This window comes from Melanostigma gelatinosum (genome assembly GCF_949748355.1).
Source record: "Melanostigma gelatinosum genome assembly, chromosome: 15".
Taxonomy (NCBI): Eukaryota; Metazoa; Chordata; class Actinopteri; order Perciformes; family Zoarcidae; genus Melanostigma; species Melanostigma gelatinosum.
This window is the reverse complement of record NC_136648.1, coordinates 13397242-13419292: the sequence shown is the minus strand read 5'-3', so window position 1 is coordinate 13419292 and position 22051 is coordinate 13397242. Positions and strand designations below refer to the sequence as shown.

Sequence of the window (22051 nt, the reverse complement as noted above, 5' to 3'; positions counted from 1 at the left end):
CGAACATGCAATCAGTACCTGGCGGATTCTGTCGCATCATTGATCCAACCTATTCACACACACACACACACACACACACACACACACACACACACACACATGCATACACACAAGGCATCAATGGAATTGCATTTGGAACCCTCATTTTTCTTACACAGGGTTTTGTACACCGTCGTACTATTTACCGCCGCCGCAGAAAGGGCTTGCGAAGATGGGAATAGCAGGCCTATGAATGTATAAATAAAAACATGTGTAATCTATATTCAGATTACCAAAGGGAAAGTCAGGAATTCCATTTTACTGCCTTGGATGCAAAAGGGAAATCATTCAAGTCCCCAATCTGTTTCAGCGGACTGCTCCTGTTGAGCGGAAGCACGGTTTTCCCTCCACAGTTTTATGGCTCCACATAATGACTAATATGCAGCCACTGAAACAGCCGTAGCAATAGTAATATTATGTGATTGTGACTGCGGCTGTGTATTTTTGTTCCCCCGGTTGCCTGAAGATCTAAATCTTATATAACAGGAATGACAGTTGCTGTGCTGTTGCACTGTGTTATTGTACTGTACGGCCCTGTGCTTATACAGGCCTTCAGCCTGATGTGAAAGGATCTCACGTCGACCTAATGTCACAATATATCAAATCAAACTTTTGCTTTTACAAGGGTGCTGCACGGCACATCGTGTGACTTATCGGCGTATGTAGTACATTTGTGGTAGTACAACTCCTCAGGCCGTATAATGTTTTTGTACACGTTCATCTTTTTTTTGAGTATCTGCTTTCCCTCGTACTCTACTGCTGTGCAAAGTTGGTTTTATTCTTCCGGCATCATTTCATCAGATGTGATAACATTGTCCTCACCAAGATGAGATCTGGGAAAAGAAACGTTAGTACAGGTTGTAAAGAAGATTATTCTTATTCAAACCACATTATTTAGAGGACAAACTGAAACTGAATGCACCTGAAAGCACATTGATGTTTAAAACTGGCAGTTTCGGAAATAATTTCACCATTTGCCTTCTTCAAATTGAATATGGCTACAGGTTTGTATAAAAACCTCTATGATCCTCTGACTGCATAATTGCGGCGTTATGATTACACATACAATTACAGCTCAGCAATTACTTCTGTGAGTATAATATTATAGTGAGTGACAGAATCGATTTACAAAAATATGATATGAGTTGTAGTAAACTGGATTCATCCTATGAAAGCATTTCTGGCACAACTTTTCAGACTTCACCGGTCCATGAAAAAGGGAAAAAGTCTTAAAGGGTCAAAACAGCGCAGCCTCTAACCCTGTGTTCATCTGTCTCCTCACTCCAGCGTGCAGACCTGGTACCTACAAAGCTTCAGCCACGGATGCCTACTGCACCAAATGTCCTCCTCACAGCTCGTCCCCGCAGCAACAGGCTGTCGACTGCGTTTGCGAGAAAGGTTTCTATCGTGCCGAGACGGACCCACGCTCCATGGCCTGCACACGTGAGTGATACAAACTCACACGGAAGCTAACTTCATACCAAGTTTTACATTCAGTGGAGTCAAATATTTGCATTTGGCTGTGTACATATTTCATTTAATAAAATGGCATTAAGTAGCAATGATTGGCTTACATTTCATTTTATTGGTTTGCAATGTATTCCTCTAAAAATTGGCATTGCATGGTTTCTTTCCATTTATATCTATAATCCCTCCATACATTGTCCTCCTACTCAGCTGCTATTGTTTTAGACAACACTAGAGATACTTACATAAAACACACACACACACACACACACATCCATGTCTATTAGCTGTGTGGTTACGAACCACATATATCGCATATGAGAACACTGGTATGGGTAATACTCTGATATAAATCTGATGATGTTTCTTATTATTTGTCTGTCTCTCATGCCAGCACACACACACACACACACACACACACACACACACACACACACACACACACACACACAAATCCCAGAGCCAGGGGGATCGGACCAAATCCTCATGAACAGTGATGGAGGAGAATAGAAAGGATGAGGAGGGAAGATTGTGCGAAAGAGAGAGACAGAGAGGAATGGATTGAGCTGGACAGAGGGATGTGGGGGTGGGAAAGGACAGTGACATGCTGGGGCTGAACTAGATAAATATGGAGAAACACACGTGCACACTTGTGCGCGCACACACACACACACTCACACACAAACCCATTATCAGGTTACGGTAGATTACACCCATTAATCGTTGTAGCAGGTGAGATGTGTGACGGTTGGTGTTATCAGCTGGAAATGAGTAACGGTTAGTTCAAATATGTACGGGCACACGCAGAGACATGCCCGGCCGTGAAGAGGATGGAGAGGGGGGGCAATGAGAAAATAAGGAGAAAAGGTGATGAATGAATTCGTCATGGAGCGACATGGAGAGGGACACTTAAGGCACAGGCAAAGAATAGAACAGCGGGGGGAAATGGTGGACTATCAGAGGCTTATAATTTAAATGTCATAAAAGGCTGATCAGTGGATGAGATGATGGACACTTAAGTGTGGCCCAGGGAAGTGGGGGGTTGGAGAAAAGAAAAAGACAGAATTAACAGGATCAGTCAGCACACCCTTTCAGCATATTTATGACCATCAGCCTCAATTATCCATAGCCATGGCCTCCTTCCCCCCCGCCTAGCTGCCCCATCCTCCTCATTCCTGAGAGTGGACATAGCGAGGTTGAGGGCTCCAGCAGAAAACAGACACATGGTGGGTACCTGAAGCAACAAGTCCGTGCATGCAGGCCCTCCGCAGTATAGATAGAGTACCTTGTACAGAGCCGGTGGTTTGGTGTATGAGCACCATACAAGTTAGGTATCCACTGTCCAACACAACACGTTTTTGTGGCCCTTGAATTTCTTTGAATTCAATCTCACATTTTTTTGAATCCCCATATTCGATACAGGAAAGCGCTGGGGAAGAGGGAGGGTCACATTTCTACTATCTACATGGGAGTGCGAACAATAAAGTTGTTCATATGCAGTCACATCCACGAGAATTTGACCTCTCAGGTTTATTTGGAGACAAAATGCCCCTTAGTGTATATGATCAAACATCAGTATGCTGCTTCAATTGTGACAAAACCATTTGAAATGTTCTTCACACACATCTACATTGAATGTGTCAACATTAACACACTCCGTCTAAAGATGTGTCACCGCCTCTTTGAATATGATTACCGACACACTTTTCGGATCCTGACTGTGTGATACACTCATCATTTCAGCCGACGTTCAGAGTAAACTTAACTGCTCTAAATCATAAAATGTACCTGACTCATGAGAAAATTATTCCAGGCACTCTCCATAGATCACCGTCCATTCACTATTGATTGTCTGCAGTGCAGCCCTGAAGAGTATCAGTGAACTTCACATGGTTAAACCCTCCCCGCGGTCGAGCGCCAAGTATTTAACATCATGTGAATTATATTTAAAAGATGGATTTAAACTTCGGAAGTGTAATAACTTCTCATACCGTCCCATTTACAATCAACCAAGGCCTCTTAATCACCGTACGTTCCACAGCTATTCATTAATAAAGCGCTTAGTGTCCACCCTCTGGCAGGAGACAGTTAATTCATTTTTTAGTTTAATCAATGTGAATTTTGTTCTTAATAGAAACTGTAATACCTTTAGTAATATACATGCGATGCACGTTTGGAGAATGTACGTTTGGGGAAGAAAAGTGTTGCTGTTCCGTGAGCTGGGACTGATGAGTGGTAAATGCAAGGTTGTGTCTAGCAGCTCGCCCAGTGCATGCTGGGACGGCACAAACACGATATATGTTTCTGCTGAATCTAAACGGTATATAATATAATTTAATAAATAATATAATAAATAAATCTGTGTCTTTATCCTCCCTCAGGTCCTCCATCTGCTCCAGAGAACCCCATCTCCACGGTGAACGAAACCTGCATCACCTTGGAGTGGTCGCCGCCCAGAGACACGGGAGGCCGAGGGGACATCACCTACAGCCTCCACTGCAGGAAGTGCTCCGGTGACGGCAGGAAGTGCACACCGTGTGGCAGCAGCATCCATTTTGTACCGAGACAGTTCGGCCTCTCGTCAGCCACCGTGCTGGTCACCGACCTGCAGCCGGACTCAAACTACAGCTTCACCGTTGAGAGCCAGAATGGAGTGTCGGACTTAAGTCCGACACCAAGAGGAACCGTGGTCATCAATGTCACCACATCACAGACAGGCGAGAACATGCACGCATAATGGCCGCAATGTAAATGTAAAACAACCAAATCCCCAAATTGAACTATGACTGTCAAAACACCAGTATTCGGTGACACATCATTTCACAGAATGATGTTTATGTGTGCCACTGGGTTTTCTGATTTAAATTGCAGTAAAAACACGACAAGAAAGATTCTGCATGACTCCACTGATATCCACTTTTAAAGAAAATATAATCCTCTGGGAAGAACGTATTCATCAGCCTGAACTACGAATGCGACGGATCAGAGAGTATTTTTCTTCAAAATTGTCTCCTGATTGCGCGCTCCCAAATAGCACCAGGCTTTTACAGGGCAACTGTAAAGTCGCTGCTGTGCGGCATCACTCTGATGCACGATGACACCTCTGCACCTCTGCCTTCACATGTATGATCATGGGGGCGTCTTTCACAGTGTGGGACGATGGAAAATTGGTGCAAGAGAAGTGTGACAGGGAGGGGATGACTAATCAACCTCGTGCTGTGTGTGTGTGTAATAACGGGAGGGAGGGGGTGGTTAACCCACACAAGCATGTGCCCTAATGTGTAAAGGTTTGGTTGGAAGTCACAGGGTGTGCGCTTAGTAACACCAGCAGTTCACACACCATACGCACGCATGTCACACATACAGACATCGTAGGATGCTGTAATCACACATGTATAAAACAGCGTGTAAGCTCGCTCTCATTAGCAAAATTACACGACAAGCACCTCAGATGCTTGTGATGTGAGGGTCTTCTCGTTATAGCACAGTGGGTATCCATCTGAAATCTCTCTCCTCTCCCACACAGCCCGCTCTCTTCCCACACGTTTTTTTTTCCCCTCATCCTGCTGAACTTTACTCTCTTTGGTGCTCATGCTTTCCCCTCTTGGTATTTGTTTTCTACAGTGAGCGTTGTGTTGAAGGAGAGGCGGAGCAAGGACAGCGTGACTTTGGCCTGGCAGGGTCCAGAGAGACCCAACGGAGCGATAGTGGAGTATGAGGTCATCTACTATGAGAAGGTGAAAGAGATGCACACACGCGCTTTTATTTTTTTAAAGGGGCACTCTACCAATTTCACGAGGATCAGTTTACTTGTTTTGTCAGATTTGTAACAGAAAGCCTGTGTTAAAAAAAAGGGGTGAAACGATTTCAAAGCTACGGTGTAATTTCGGGAATTATTCGCTTTTGTTGCAGAGAGTTAGATGAGACGATTGATGCCACTCCCATGTCTGTGTGGTAAATATGAAGCTATTGCTAGCAGCTGGTTAGCTTAGCTTAGCACAAAGACTGGAAACAAGGGGGAAACTAGCCTTTTTGTGTTAAAAGGTGAAATAATATCCACCTATAAGCATCTCTTAAACTCACAAATTACCACATTATAAATCAAGTTTGTAGGGTAAAAACAACATCCCGCCGTTTTTTACGAGGGGCTTTTTTCCAGATTATCACGAAGCCAGAACCAACGAGCCGAGACTCCAGGAAGTTACTGGTCCTTAACCAAGAAATTGTCCGCAACATTACCCCCTGTAAAACGGAAAATAGTTTTTTTTACAATTGTTGACATGGATTAACAACGGACATAAAACATGTTAATGTGGAAGCTTCAGACAGCAGAAAGACAAATCCCCCTTTTCCAGCCTGTGTGTTAAGATAAGCTAACCGGCTGCTAGCTGTAGCTTCGTATTTAGCATACAAATATGAGAGTTGTATCGGTCTTCTCATCTGATTCTCAGCAAGGAAGGGAATAAGCACATTTACAAAAATGCCAAACTATTCTATTAACTGCAATGTTAATTTTCCGGGGGAACCTTTTAACGGGTTTAACACAACATGTTTCTCTCCCGTCGTGTTCGCTTCATCTATATGTTGTCTAGGCTTGTAGGTTATGGGTTTAGCCTTAGGGCCCGTCTCTAATGACTTGTTCATCACAAACATCTCTCTCGATCCCTCACGTCTCCCCTACTGCTCACACCAAGCCAATTAACCACACATCTGTCAAACAAACCTCGTAAAACAAGGCCAAGGTGATGAAATTAAGGCTCTGTGTGTGTGTGTGTGTGTGTTTTGGCAGGTATTAGCGGTAAAATGCTTTTTTTGGCAGGCATTAGCGGTAAAATAGTGTTAATCCTTGTTGTAGAGTGTCTTCCATTAGGAAGAGTATCAGCTTCTCTGGAGGGAATCAGCTTACTGACAGACACAATTATTCTTCATTTATCCTCCTACATACACATTTTTAAGTGCACGCACACACACACGCACACACACTCACCGAGGTAGTCACACACCTAGGACTACAAGATAGCCGAGGAACGAAGCGAAGCGAGACTTGAGTAACCACATATTGCCCCCAAGTGTAAAGGGGATAAGATTTGGGACTTGACAGACGCTCATGTATAAATCCGACCAAATGGTTCGATGATGAACAAATGAAAACGTAGTGAGGTGTACAGTACGTAGCCCCTGGAGACATTTAAATTAAACTATTAAGGTTTCTATTATTTTCAGACTTTCCCTCTCGATGCCACAGTCCATTGCTCTTTATATAACCCTTAAGACGAGATCTATAATTTCAGCCCTTACATTATTTTCTGTCACTTTTGCTCTTTCTTCCACTACAGAATCAGCGGGAGCAGAACTACACAGTCTTGAAGACTCGCTCCAACATGATGACGGTGGAAGGGCTGAAGCCAGGGACTACCTACGTGTTCAGGGTCAGGGCTCGAACCGACGGGGGCTATGGGAGCTATGGTGGAGAGATTGAATTGGAAACCAGCCACGAAGGTGAAGGGATGACTAATACATATTTTCAGTTTTTGCCTTTTTTTTTTATGTAATTGGATTGTTTTTAGTTTTTTTTTTTCTTTCCCTGTGGTTTTCAGCTGAAAATTGGAGTAGCACACAGTGAAAATACATGCCAGTCTTTAAAAACAATCCACACCACATAATTAGAGGTAAACGGTGAACATGAGGAAGCACAAAGATCAACTGCAGAGCACAGCATCCTGGCATATTATATCATATAACAGTACTGTAAGAGTCCGATTCAGCTCAGCAATTTAAATCAACCCACCTGATGGTTATAATATAGCTCTCTTTTCATCCGAATGGCTGATTCAGTTCTGTTGTCAGACAGAGAAACCGCAGTAGGTTGTCATCGACGTGTCTGAACCACTGGCTTGAAAGCATCCGAGAATACCTATCAGGCAACCCAATTTCACAATGAAGGAAAAATAATATTTGACAAGATCGTGAGGATTAGATTCATACCAACCACTGGAGGAAAATAAAAAAGGCTAGAAGAAGTTTGAATCAACATGACTGGATATCTGATTCCTATTTTTGGACTGGTTTTACTCGCCCCACCTGCAACTATAATGTCACACCAGTGAGCAGCAGTGATCTGTGTGGAGCACTATTTGTTTTCCCTTTTCTTTTTCTTCTTAAAAAGGACACGGACTACTTACATTTAGACATGTTTTCCACACTTCGGCTTTGGGAAACAAGAGGAGGAGACACAAAAGAGAAATATATGCCGGGTTTCGATCCAGGCCAAACAGCTCTGGGTGTACTATGATGCATCTCGGTCGTGATGCTTTTTAATCCCTCTGTCACTCTGTTCTTTTCACCTTTGTTTGCTGTCATCCAATTTCATTATCGCTTCATTATGTGCTTTAGAGGCCTCTTTAAAGTGAACATTGATTCCCAGACAGGCAGGCAGAGGGGGGATAAATCAGTTAATGTATAGCACTGTGCTATAGACTGCGCTGTCTGTGTAGCACACAATGGCCACACATTAGCCTTTTGATCAATAAACAATCAATGAAAGTAATTCAAAGTCCTGCAACAAATATCAGGAATGTGGTGGTAAAAAAGCAACTCACAGAGCTCAGGACATCACTTGTTGGGTATCACTGGTTTAAAGCTGTTTCTGAACCTTCATACAGAAAGTTCATATAGTCAAGTTCAGGGCTGTAAAATACAGCAATCATTTCAAGGTTATCTAATCAGATCAATTCTATAGATTGTTAAAGAAGGCTGTATATGTCTGCAACAGCAAATGTAATAGGAGAACAATGCTCATCTGTGGCTGCCTAGGGGCATTCATTTGCCTCTCCAACACACACACACACACACACACACACACACACGCACGTAAATGCAAATACACATACCCACATTCAGCCACACGTCTCTGCTCATGCTTAGCTCAGCCAGATAAATGGGGCATTTGTTTTGAGTAATGGCTCGATTGGTGTGGCGTAAAAATCAATGCATCTTTGCAGAAAGTTCTCTGCGGTAGCCTTGTTATGTGCAATGTTAACATATCTATTTGGACAGCGCGGCCGAATGGGAATGGCTTTCACGTCTCATAGGCGATGCAGAGAGGGAGAGCGCTTTTCATCAAGGACCTTACTTACTATTCCATCCGCCTCCCTCGCTCTCTTTTTCAACCTCCGTCTTTTATCTCCCTTTCTAATGCTATCATATTTCATTCTCTCTCTCCCTCTTTCCCCGGCCGCGCTCACCTCGCTGTCCTTTTTACTCCCAGCCTACCTTCATCTTTTCTACCCTCACTTTCCTCTGGCAGAAAACATCCTCAGCTTCTTTTCCATCCTTCTTTATGCTGTTGTTTATTAATCCTCTGTGCTTCCTTTGTCTCCTTTATAGATGTTTTTGCTATCGGGGACCCTAACCAGTCCACCATTCTGGCTGTGTCCATCGCCGGAGGAATCGTTCTCCTCATCTTCCTGGTGACTTGCTTCGTTGTCAGCGGAAGGTAGGTTGAAAAAAGAAAAGAAACAAGACACACGAAGGTCACACAAGTATGAACTGTACGAGAGCACAGGGAAGCCTCGACGTGCTGGGAAATAAAAAACAGAACAATAAACCTAAACAAAGGTGTTTATAAGTATGTATGTTAATATTCTTTATTTTTATTATCATCAACAATTACCATGAAAAGACTAAAAACAACAAATTGCTCCATCTAATTAATAATATACTATGTCTTATTTCTCTGTTACATAGATCTTTATTGTTGTGAAAAAACTCCTGAAAACACATTTAAGAGACATTTCTTTGTGCCAGCTGACACATTCTTTTGTTGTACAGAAAATGTAAAGGCAACGCGGTTTATTTGAGTCAGTCGCATACAGACTGTCCTGCTGCCGTAAATGCTCACTGGAGCATCAAATCCGCAACAAATTCACTTGTTAGCAATGCCTAGTTGTTTTAGGGAAGTATTTAGCATTTCCTAAAAATGAAAGTATATATTTGTGGTCAATGGACTTGGGGTCACAGACAGGAAGTGGAAAGTGCTGATTGACGGACTGTAGAGTTGTTGGTTTTGTACTTGTTGGCTTATTCCTTTATTTGGTCATCATATCGTTTCTGCAGAACCATCATGGGTCGTTTTCAGGTTACGCCATTGACAGCTGTAATCTTGTCGCTGGCACATTATGATAAGTAACCAACAAAGAAGTCTTAAGTTGGAGCTGACCAAACTTTGAGTGCACCGTCTAAGGTAGTGCTGCCATGATGTTCGCTCTCTCCATAGGAAAACAACAGCTCAAGCTTTCACGTGCACACAAGGGTTAATTAAGCAGAATCTCGCACTTGGTCTCACTTCATATCGCTCTGCGTCTCTCTGAGGGATTACATGTGTGTGTGTGTGTGTGTCAAAGCAGAGCCTCCAACTTTGACATTCATACTGCTGCCAACACCGAAACTGAGGGCTGTGTTATTGCTCATGCGAAGAGCATGGACGCTCCACGATCACTCTCTTTGAAGGTTAGGCCGCTGTTAACGCTCAGCCTCGAAGACGGCCAAAGAGGGTGAAGGAGATGAGACCGAGAAAGATGAAAGGATTGGAGTTAGGAGAGGGCTCTTTGGCCGAAGAAGAAAAGGGACAACGTCAGCAGAGGAGAGGGGGAAAAGGGATGACAGCATCTGTGATTTACCGGGCCTGTGACTAAATGTTTATCCTCTATGAGCTGCGCCCAGATCAGCTTCATGTTAACGCGCACACACACGCAAACATGCACACACTAACGTACACACACTAAAAACATTAGTATTGATTCAGGTGATTGCTTATCAGGCTGAGTGCTCTATTCACTATTGACGAGGAGGGATGTAATCAGTGGAGACATGTCCCGCGTGGCACGTACACTCACAGCAAACTAATGGGAACACATCAACGTCTTCTTTTTAATCAAGAGGGGAATTATGAGGTTGCGCGTGTAAGAATCAAAGCAACCTGTTAAACATAGTGTGCTATCAACACACGCTATGACACAAACGCACTCACAGTCGACTAATCAGGTTTCACAGGCCGGGGAGGCGTTAACGAGGTTTTTACAGAGGGGTCGATGCACTGCCATGAATTTCAGGCGTCTCTCTCTCCCTCTTTCCCCTCACTCCGTCTTTATCTATCTTTCCTCTATTTGGAGGTGAGGACACTTGGGAGGGAGTAGTGTTGATTACTGCTTTCTATTAAACCGACTTCTGTGCAGCTGTCAAAATGTGTGTGCACGTGTGTAGTAGGTGGAGTGCGTTTGTGGCTGGGGGAATGAGGCGAGGATCAAAGATACATCACTGGAGAGACAAGAGCAGGAGAGCGAGAAGGGGGGGGGGATGGACAGAAGCAAGTTAAAGGAGAGACACAAGTGGCAGAAGAAATGAGAGAGGAATAGATAGGCAGTGGGAATGACAGACTGTACCAAAGAGAGGGGGGGGGGATGCATCTGAAGTATGTTTGCGCCACTGGAGAGCTACATTTTGAGATGGTGTGAAAGAGCAAAGAGCGAGAGAGGAAGAGGAGGTGGTGTGTGAGAGATGGAGAGAAAAAGGAGATTGATGGAGGGAGGAGGAGAGCCAGTGGCTCAACGGGAAGGAGAGAGCTGCAAGGAGATGAAAAGGTAGACTCCAAGTGTATTTGAGAGGAGGAGGAGGAGGAGGAAGAGTGTGAAAGATGATGGGTGGGCGATTGCGCTGTAAGATGCAACGGGAGTGTGATACTTCAGGTTTTGGAGGAACGAGTAGAAATCTCAAAAGAAGGATTGGCTGTTTCTCTTCTCTTGTTGCTCATACCGCCCTCTTTTCATCGACTAAACCTTCCGTCTCATCTGCCAATCCGTCCGTTTCTTCTCATTTCGCTTCATCTTTGGCTCTCCGGCTTTCATTTACTGCTCCGTACATTTGGATGAAACCCCCTCTGTACCGGTCTCAGCAAACACATCGGATTCTCGATACATGAGAATCTGATGTGTTTGCCGAGACCGGTTGAATGTGGTCGATGATTAAATTTCATCACTGAACTATAAAACTACAATGAATGGCCGTACAGTCTCTCCCCCCCCCCCCCCCCCCACACACACACCCACACTCCCTGCAGCCTTCCCGGGCAGGGTGCTACACAGCTATGCCTCATAAACGAGCTGATTTGCAGGCCATTCTGTTCTGTCCTGTTCTCGTTTAACAAAGTGCTGTTATGCTATTGTTACCGCAGGAGGGAAAACATGAAAAACTGTCCAAAGCTCCTCAGACGCAGCACGGCGCTGACAAATCACACCGGTTATTGCCGTGTGCGCGCCATTATTGCTCTGCGAGTGCATGCGGCCCGAGTGTGTATGTGTGTGACGTCGGTGCGTTCGTCCTCCTGAGGGTGCTTTGGCAGGCTGGCAGGTGTGAGCGACTGGCATCGCCACGGACTCAGCAGATGGCCTTTCACTCAAAAAGCTTTCTCCCCTTCAGTCCTCACTTTCTCTCACTCCTTGTGAAACATGTTACAACTTCTGCCTCCAGCGTGTGTGTGTGTGTGCGTGTGTGTGCGTGTGTGCGTGTGTGAGTGTGTGTGTGTGCGTGCGCCTCTGTTTTGTCTGCAGTCTAATGATTCTCCAGCCTTGCAACCGTCTCCTTTTTCTGAATAGCTGCAGGCTTCGGTTGTTCTCCGGATTTCTAGAGTGTTTTTCTGTGTTCATGTTTTTAATGTGCAGCTTTGGTGAGAAGTCAGTGTGAAGTTGTTCCATCTATGTGATCCCTGTTATTTTTGTTTTTTTTTAAGCAGTCTTATCTGCTATGTGACTCAAAGTCTGCCTTGTCGAGTGCATCTGTTGTCAGAGCTGGAGATATTCAGTAGGGAGTCAAGGGCTGCAATCTGTCTGAAAATCTTCAAATAATAAGAAGGGATTCATTGGATTTAGAGGAACAGTTATTTACTAAAGCCAGATTTATGCTCAAACAGAAATCTATTGCAGGATAGTTCAGTTTTCATTCACGACAAAAAGAAGAAACACACTTTCCAGAGGACGATCCTACGAGCCTAGATTTCTGAAGGAGAACAACATCCTTTTCTGAGGAGAGTTTTGAATAGTAAAGAGTGAAAAGGCCGAGAGAGAAAGCAACACAGGAAAGTGAGATGTCATTATAACGTGGATGATTCTAGCAGAAAGACTTATCAGTCTTCTCTAATAGAGAGCGTTAACAGCTCTACCTCTTCAACACAAAAGCATGTTCTGATGATGTGCGCATTTGGGCGCGCAAGATCTTTTACCTCCGCAGCATCTGTTAGCAGCCCAGGGTTATTCTTAAAAAGTTAATGACACAAAAGAGGAGAGGAAGAGTGAAAAACAAGCAGAAGCATGCGCTAATGAAAACATGCTGTTCAGAGTCAAGAGGTAGCGAGAGAAAGAGAATTGTGATGAACTGAAGAGCACTAATTGAGTATAAAATAGCACGATGTGTGTGTGTGTGTGTGTGTGTGTGTGTGTGTGTGTGTGTGTGTGTTGGCTTGTTTGGATTTCAAAGGAAATGTGAGAAGTGGAGATTAAAAACCCCAAAGACTACAAGTGAGGAATTTTTAGCCTGGATGTGGGAAAGAACTACGAAATACAACAAAAACAGGAAATAAACGAAAGTGCACTCAGTACAGTGCAGATCTCTGCCAGATGTATCTGCAACAACAACTGCTGTAATTTTTGATTGAATGATTACAAACCACAGTTATTTAACCCAACGTCTTGACAGCAAACGTGGCAGATGCATTTTCTTTACTCGCATACGTTCATTTTAATCTTTGCAGCTGTCTCAGAGAGTCTCAGCGCGTTACTGCAACCTAAAGTGTTTATTATCGCTTCAAGTCAATACATGACAATACACGCGTGAACAGATTGATGCACAATAAAAATAGTAATAATAAAAAAATATATATATTCATTTACATTTTCCAACCTAATTCATTTGGAAACAAGAGTCCAAACTGAAGCATGAAAGGAAAAATACATTTTCCCAATTCCCAGTTTTAATCGTGTGTCCCTAAGTTAATTATTTATTTATCGATAGTGATATATATATACATGGAGTATTTTTACAATCCCCAATAAATCTTTTGTCTTCTGTAAAACTGTTTCAAATGTCTGATGACTCACTCTGCACTCAGGGGCGTTTACAAAAAAATCATCCAATCGTCGCTAGCCATACCGGTCACATGAAACCACACTTCACCGTTTGTGATGGTAGTAGCTGCTATATGGAGGGATAAAAAGAGACGTATGCTGGATGTCAGAAGGCAAAAACGTTCCCATTTCCAAAACAATGGGGCTAAAATATACTTCATTCAAGTAAAACTTAAGCCCGCCTACTTTTTAGCAGCCCAATCAAATGCAAAGGATTAGCCTTAAACCCTTCTTATTACTGTAAACTGCTAAAATATGTGGTTTCACCGTACAGAAGCTAAAGACGCTCTATTTCACTGGGACTTCAAGAGTATAGTGAGGAGTTAGCAGCCAATGATAAAAAAAAGAAGTGTAAAATAGTCAATAAAATATGTCAACAAATGTGTGTTTTTCGAAAGTGTGAATCACTGCAACCACGACAGGTCTCGGAGCATACAGTCATAAATGAGGACACAAAATATTATTCTGATGGGTCCAGCAGTAATCAAGATTAGCCGTGGACAGACAGAGATGCACTCACTTCAGCACACACAAGACTGGATGCATCATCTCCTGATGGAGATAATGAAAACGTAATAGGCGCATGTTATCCAACTGGTGTATGTGCTCGAGGTAGAAATCAGCCAAAGCGTTCTCTTCCCTGTGGGTGGTGTTGGTCTGTTTGCTTGATAATAGCACTAATAACGATTTGGGAGCCAGGCGGCTGTGTGTATCTGAAACAAAACAGGCCAGTACGGGGAGGTGTGCGCATGTATAAATGGATGAGGATGTGTGTGTGTGTGTAATGCCATTAGACAGATTTGTATGTGTTGCTTGGATGCTGGCGCTTTCAATTAATGCAGCTAAGCTGTAGGGTGTTGCTGAATACAGCTTTGTCTGCAGAACTCCGAGAAAGCAGCTTACAAACATTGCAATACTAGCAGCTAGTTGCAAGAACTATTTCACACAGGCGTTATGCAAATGAGCAGATGTTGCAGTTGGATTGATCAAATGTCCAAAAACAGACAAATTCTGTTTTTCGGTTGCGGTTTTAAAAGTTTACAGGCCATTTAAATACATTTGTTTTCATTCACACACACACACACACACACACACACATATATTACGACCGTGACCTAATCAATTAGTGTCCGTGTTGTAAGATTATTCGGGGAATTAGTTTCACACTAATCTTTTCGCAAATATAGAGATACACCTCACCTAATGATACAGACTGCATGCTTCGTCTCTCACTCTTTTCTTTTCTCTTTCATTTGACCTTTTCCCCAGGTTGTTTAAAATTTGGCTACATCACACCAATTCCCAAAGATCCGCCGCAGACCTCGCTGCTTCTCCCCCACCTTTCCTTTCTTTCCTTTCCTTGTACTACCACTCTCTTTAATGAGCAGGAGCGAAATGAAATGTTTCCAAACAGGTTGTTAATGAAACATGGACAGATTTATTACTCATAACTCTCCAGCTAATCATTTCCCCCTTCCTAATAATTAGCCAGAGCTGAGTAAATCTTTTCACACTGTGGTCAGAGAGTGCTGAGAGAGAGAGAGATGGGGAGAGAGAGAGAGATGGGGAGGGAGGGAGGGAGAGAGAGATAGGGAGGGAGGGAGGGAGGGAGAGAGATAGAGAGATGGGGAGAGAGAGCGAGAGAGACTTGTGTTCCTGAACGTTACATCACCCAGACTTTTTGTCAGTTTGTTTTCTTTTTTTTAATGTTCATGCTAATTAATTATCCACAATCATATTTTATGAACCTCATAGTTTATTAGCGACGTGTTTTCTTTGCCTGGTTGGTGAGCGAGGCTTAATTTTTCTGCGAAACAATGAGTGTGATATTAATCCATTGATTTCATTCCCGGTAATTTGTTTTTATTTAATAGCTTGATATTAAATGGAATCACCATTGTAATGAGTAATGATGAGAGCAGATACCCAGGGTGTGTGTGTGTGTGTGTGTGTGTGTGTGTGTGTGTGTGTTCGCGGAGTGAAGAAAGGAGGATAGATGTGTCATTTCATTGTCATGCCAGAGGGGTGACTAATGATTTACTGATTTCATTTTTCTAGTCATTCTGATTAGCAGTGGGAAAATGATGTGCAAAGACAGGAAATGAAAGAGAGGAGAGGAGAGAAGAGGAGCGGAGAGGAGAGGAACGAAGAATCGTATTTTTCTGTATGAATGATCCCCTCTGACTCTTCCTTGCGTCGGAGTGTATTAATTTCTTCTCCCGGCCTCTAATCCTATAAAAGGTGGGCAGTCATATTAAAAAAACAACTAAGCGACACCACGCAGCTAAGAACTCGACACTTTATTAGCTCTCTTCACGTCTCAGGTTAACATTAGTCCAAGGTTATTCACTCTCATGAAGACAAACTGTGTCTTTATGTGTCTCTTCTGTGTCTCTTGTCTCTCCTTCATCACCGACACATCGTCGTCCACACACAACTTAGTTCATCTTTGGCTTGTCGCTTTGTTTCAAGGTTATTCCACCATCCATATTGGCCCTCTTCTCTTCATCCTTTCTCTGCCTTTATTGAATAAAAAAGCTATTTGTCCTGTCCTGCCAAAGACCTCCTTTGTTTGAGCGCCTCTTTGCATCCCTCTTTCTCTCCGTTCTCTCCATTTTCCCCCTCAATTTCTCTGCTTCACACCCTCTCACCTCCGTACATTTTTCTTTTTTTCCTCCTCTGATTCAGATAGATAGACTCTAGTGGCTCAGCAGACACTTTTCACGAGGGCGTTATTGAACTGCAGGCTGTTACAGCTTTAAATATCAGAGAATACTGTAGCAGCACAGAACAGTTTGAGTGACGTAATGACCGCCCTGCATATCAGTGAGAGATTATTAGAAGAAACACAAATCAGTGCAGCTCAGTGCGGTAGATGTTATCTCGCGCTCTTTATAGCTTGGAGTTAGACTGAGGGGGAGAGGAAGCAGCAATAGAGCTCGAGGCTGAATAGACCAATAAATGAACACTTGGCATAAAAGTGACAATATCACATTGTATAATCTTCTTAAAGGTTTACAAAAATCGGGCTGATTCCCAATGTGTTTGTCATCCACGACATGGGCCTCCTGCATTTTGAATTGCCACCAGACAACTGTCCATCTCAAGATTCAAGGGTTTTATTTGCCACATGCCCACACAAGAATTAGGAAAGGTACATAAAAATGAACAAATATGAATATATGAAAGGATTAAATATAATAGCCTACATACAATAACATGGTGGACATACTCAAGTGCCAATATGAAAATGTGCTGGGCAAAGCAAAGTATTCACAGGTGACAATGTGTTAGATAAGGCTGCTGGATTGGTTAACACTTCCCTCATGTTAACCTTCGAGTTTCTATTTCTATATGGCTGCCTCCGCATCTCTCCTCGCTCTCCCCCTCCATCTGATTGCTGGTTAGTTGGTATGCAGGCTTGGACCCCCATTGTGCATTCTTGCCTGTCAGCACTCTCTTTTTCCATCTCCCTCTCCACCTCTTCCTTTGTTTTCTCTTTCCAGCTCCCAGTGTCCACTCTTTCTATCAAAAAAAAAAAAGCACAAAGAAAAAGAGAGAGGAGAACATGGCATGTGGCGGGGGGGGGGGGGGGAATGGAGGGAATAACAGGAAGAAAAGGAGGATGTGATTGGAAAAGGGAATGTCTTTTTTCTTAAAGGAAGAGTTAAGGAAATATGTCACACCCAAGAGAGATAAAGGACAGGAAGGTATAGGAAAACAGGGGAGGGGCAATGGCTGGGATAATATATGGATGATGGTCTATGAAGGTGGGAGCTTGCTAGCAGAATGACAAATGGGTCTCGAGTGACAGAGTATTATATTAAAAAGTAAATTGATATGCAAATGTGGAGTGTGTGGCTTTGGAGGGCAGGGATAGCCTGTTGTCCTCACTGAAGTGGAACAGAGAGCGGCAGAGAGAAAGGTGAGAGCCCGGGTGTGATAGTGATATCGCTGTCCATTAAAGTGTGTGTTTTTGCGCACCAGGTGTGTGTACCTTTAATCTGCATGAATACACAGCTGTGCGTGCGTGGTTTGCGCGTTTACTGTATGAAACAGCAGAGTGTAGCGTAATTAGATGGCAGCTAAACGGAACGACGACTTCTCCCACAGTGGCAGATAGTGCTACCTCCAAACTGCAGGGTAAAGAAGCAGCTGGTGGCGATGCGACGAGGACTATCTCATTGCAAAGTGTGTTCCAGCTCAAGGGGCTCACAGTGTAAAGTGAAAACCTGTGGCATCCAAATCAATAGCAGACAATCCAGGAAGAGACATTCTTAGACACTCGTTGTTTAAAGTACAGGACTTTGATACCAGAGTGTCCTACATGTCAGGTGTAATCGAACAAGAGAGTAGAGTAAATGACCAAAAACAGGAGGCACACATGAATAAAGATTCAAAATGAAATGCATTGTGATCTGAGGCTCAAATAAAGTTAATGAGGATCATTAAGCAAAAGTACCGACCGAGCTAACAGTGTTAACCTGAGGGGGAACTGGAGGGTGGGCGCCACGCTTACGCAACCAGGATTTCTGTCAGGACGGCATTATCAGCTGTAACCGCTGTGAGAGCTGCGCAGAGCAGCGGGCGTGAGCTAACCAGCGGGGCACGCTCACGTGCACTGACATGCACTAAAAGCAAGACCGGCCTGGCTATGTCAACATAGCAAGGAGAAGCCCGGATAACAACGCATAATTTAAATAAATCTTCATAAAAGGAAGATATTACTCCTATATCTTTACATGGAAAACGGAATGTTAAAAACAGCTCTTTTAATGCAAACTACAGTCGCATGTGGAGGCCTGGGAGGAAAAGGTGAGCTGTGAAGCCACTCGAATGTACTGAGGCCCAAGCTATTCTATTTATATTCTCGTTAAATGACAACAATATGTAACTGGGACTGCAATCTTTTTCAAACCTAAACCTAAGACCGTTGAGTGCCGAACCATTAAATGTGAATCATGCTTTCAATGACAGTGGGTATTGTAGGTATACAGCACATCTAAAAATGTAGAGTTCAGTTTAAATTTAAGCAATTATTCAAAGAAGTCGCAAATGCATGATTAGCATATTGCTGTAGCCAGTAAAAAGCCTCCAAAGACGTAATTATTCATCAGCAAAAAGCGAGCTCTTTGTAGTAAAAAGTGATTTTGAAAGAAAGTTGAAAAGGTGGATCATTTACATGCAGAACAAGCAGCCGAATTGTTTGAACATGAAATAGCCTCAACCATCCGTATGAATGTGTGATTCTTCTCGACTCTCCTGTAGATGAATTACTGGTCAGTTGCATTAAGTTGTAGATGTTAAATAAAATATCTATTTCAAACACACACACAGAGCCACAGCTGTTGGGGGGGAACGACGACAAAGCCACGGCCATGTCAAGTTTTGTGCCATGTTTGAGACTGCAGCACTAATGATTCATGACACTTCTAACTGGAGAGGAGAAATGAGTCGCAGCGTAATGTCTCAGGGAGACATCGATTAAAATTTAGAAAGTGCACAATATGTCGCCATTTCCTCCGGGACCGAGTTCGTGCAAGGCGTACACTATAAAACGCAGATCGGCAGAGATCTTTTCCAGACGTGGTTTGTGTGCGAGTAATTGCAGAATTGCGGCAGTGTATGGTTGATTGCGTTCAGCGTAATGTAACTTTTGCCTTTATGCTTTTAATGGTTTCATGTGAAGCACTTTGAATTACCTTGTTGTTGAAATGTGCTATACAAATAAACTTGCCTTGCCTTGCTATGGAAATGTATTAATTGCCCATCAGACACACACACACAAACACACACTCACGTATGCAGCCATGCACCCGTGGAGACACACACGCACGGATACACATCCAGCATCGATGGGGAAGTGTTTTCAACGTGGGTCTCGCAGAACATGTGTGTGTGTGGTGGTTGGGGGGAGGGGGGGGGGGGGGCAGACGTAGGTCCCCACAGGATTATCACAGTTGGAGCAGAGGTGTGACCCATGTCCCCATTCCCCATATCCCATATGCTCAAAACACATGCCCCAGAGCACTGTGTTTGTGTGTGTGAGCGTGTGTCAAGGGGGTAATGATGGTCCCTTGGTGTTTGACTGGCTTGAGCCCAGCTGATAACCAGGTGGGGTCCAGAGAACATTAAGCCCCCTCCTCTTTATCCTCAAATACCAGCAACCAGTCTCTACCCTTATGTGTGTGTGTGTGTGTGTGTGTGTGTGTGTGTGTGTTCCCAAGAGAGCCTATTGATGTCTGGGTTATACCATGCATTCAGCTGTGTAAAATGAACAGAAGGATTATACACCAAATGACTGAGATTTGCTGAGCCTAGTGAGACCCCACATTTCCCAATTTCTACCGCTGTGTCTCACATTAATGCGTTACTGTTTCTATTCCACTCCGGTTTGTATTTTTGTTATTTTTGTCTTCATCACCCCCTTTTCTTCATTTGATATTTGCCATTTCTTTCAGCCTCCCTCTCTCCTCTGTCCTCCTCCACTCTGCTGACTTAAATCACACACGGTCTGTGCTGCTGATTCTACTATTGGCTCTAAGCCCAAATCGATTCATCTTCATGATGGACAGACATGGATACCGAGCGGTTGCTGCTTTACCTGCACAACCGTTGAGGAGGATTGCACAAGAAGGAAACTGAAGGGAGGAGAGGAGGCTGTAGTATTTGTGTTGTTTAGTACCTCGTTACATGAAACTGCTTTTACATTTGATGTTTTTTGTCCTAAAATCTTCGTGCTGAATTTAAAAGAGCCGTAAATCTCAGAGACAGCGTTATGGGGGATCAGGGTTGTTAGACACTATTCGAGGCGGAAGCTGAACAAAGTGGAAAGAAATACACTGACACAAACATATGACACGTACACACACACACACACACACACACACACACACACACACACACTAGCAGCATCCTCCCCCCATTGAGGTCTGTAAAACAGTAAGTTAAACACTTCCTCACAGCTGGACGGCAGGATTGAGTTGATCAATTTGTCAATACTCTGTCTTGATCGTTGAACTGACCCGCGCTGCAGGGGGGGTGGGAAAAGGGCATAGAGGGGTGTGTGTGTGTGTGTGTGTGTGTGTGTGTGTGTGTGTGTGTGTGTGACGCATGATAATATTGAAGGCAGTGGTAAACAGCTTGGGATGAAAGAGCAGCGTGCATTATGGATAGATCTGCCTCTATATGGACACACACACACACACACACACACACACACACACACACACCCTCAGGCAGAATTGACAGGTAGATGCAGAGAAAAAGAGGAACAATTAGTTTCCTCCAAGCTAGCCTCAGAGGAGTGGAAGTGTAAAGACAAAAAAGGAAATATCTAGTTCACCGCTATTTGCTGTGTAGTGCAGTTCCTAGAAATATTTTAGATTCACCACCTGTGTGGAATTGCACATACACACTCAAGGGTATGTGATCTTCCATAGACGTGCAATGCAGCTATATTGGTATCCGTGTGGTGAAAAAACAATCTGTGCCGTGTATCTAGGTCTACAGAACATACAGGATCCTAATCCAGCTGTGCATTTCTCTTTCAGACACTGTGGCTACATCAAAGCCAAGCAAGACCCCGATGAGGAGAAGATGCAGTTCCAACATGGCCGAGGTAAAGACACAGACGCACGCAGAAATGTTTGGATGTGTATTGCTGTCATAAATGTGCATGTTTCGGTTTCTTATCATGTGCTCTCCAAAAATTCACCACTGCAATAAATAGCATTACAACATGATGCACACAAATGCATATTGTTTTTGTTTTGTCAAACTCAAAGATTTATCTTGAAATGTAAGTTTGTGCTTATGCAAGCAAGCTTCACACCATCCTGCAATGGATCAAATCACCTGTATTTATAGTGCAGGAAAAGCACTCACACTGGTTATTCACATCAAGAGCCGTGCTGTGTTTGCATACCTTCTCATGTATTGTTGAAAAGCAGTCAGAGCTACAGTTAATACAGTTAGTGCATAATATGTACGTCTCCAACTTTGCCGCGTTCTCAGCTAAATAAACCACATTGTTTCACACTCTTACATAAATGTTTGCTGGCAAAGTGTAGCTCCTTATGGGTTCCTGTTAAACGTTATGAGTCATTTTAACACCATTGCTAACAAAGTAGTTCTGTGTTTAATTATGTAATCATTTGCGATGTCACTCAAACAGAACGCCCACGCTCGAGCTCCCATTTTAACATGCGTTCACGCTGCTGAAGTCTCCCGGTAGACATCAGTGTGGGTTCCTGGAGAAAAACAACATTTCCCAGAGGGATCAATACACTATTTGCTGTATATACACCGAGATAATTCTGGTTATATCACCACATATAACTTTAATTTCACCCCTTTTCCTCCTCATGCAG

The 22051-nt window shown here is 43.4% G+C and overlaps 1 protein-coding gene across 1 annotated transcript in view; it reads left to right on the top strand.

Annotated features, from left to right (window-relative positions):
• Window positions 1-22051, top strand: part of LOC306789190 (ephrin type-A receptor 3-like) — a gene marked incomplete at its 5' end in the record, with an annotated part of 76571 nt that overhangs the window by 39639 nt on the left and 14881 nt on the right. Inside the window, 6 exons of the mRNA XM_079285011.1 lie at window positions 1327-1482; window positions 3888-4223; window positions 5131-5243; window positions 6843-7005; window positions 8893-9001; window positions 21233-21300. Coding sequence (XP_079141137.1) covers window positions 1327-1482; window positions 3888-4223; window positions 5131-5243; window positions 6843-7005; window positions 8893-9001; window positions 21233-21300 — 945 coding nt within the window. The remainder of the gene's footprint in view (window positions 1-1326; window positions 1483-3887; window positions 4224-5130; window positions 5244-6842; window positions 7006-8892; window positions 9002-21232; window positions 21301-22051) is intronic.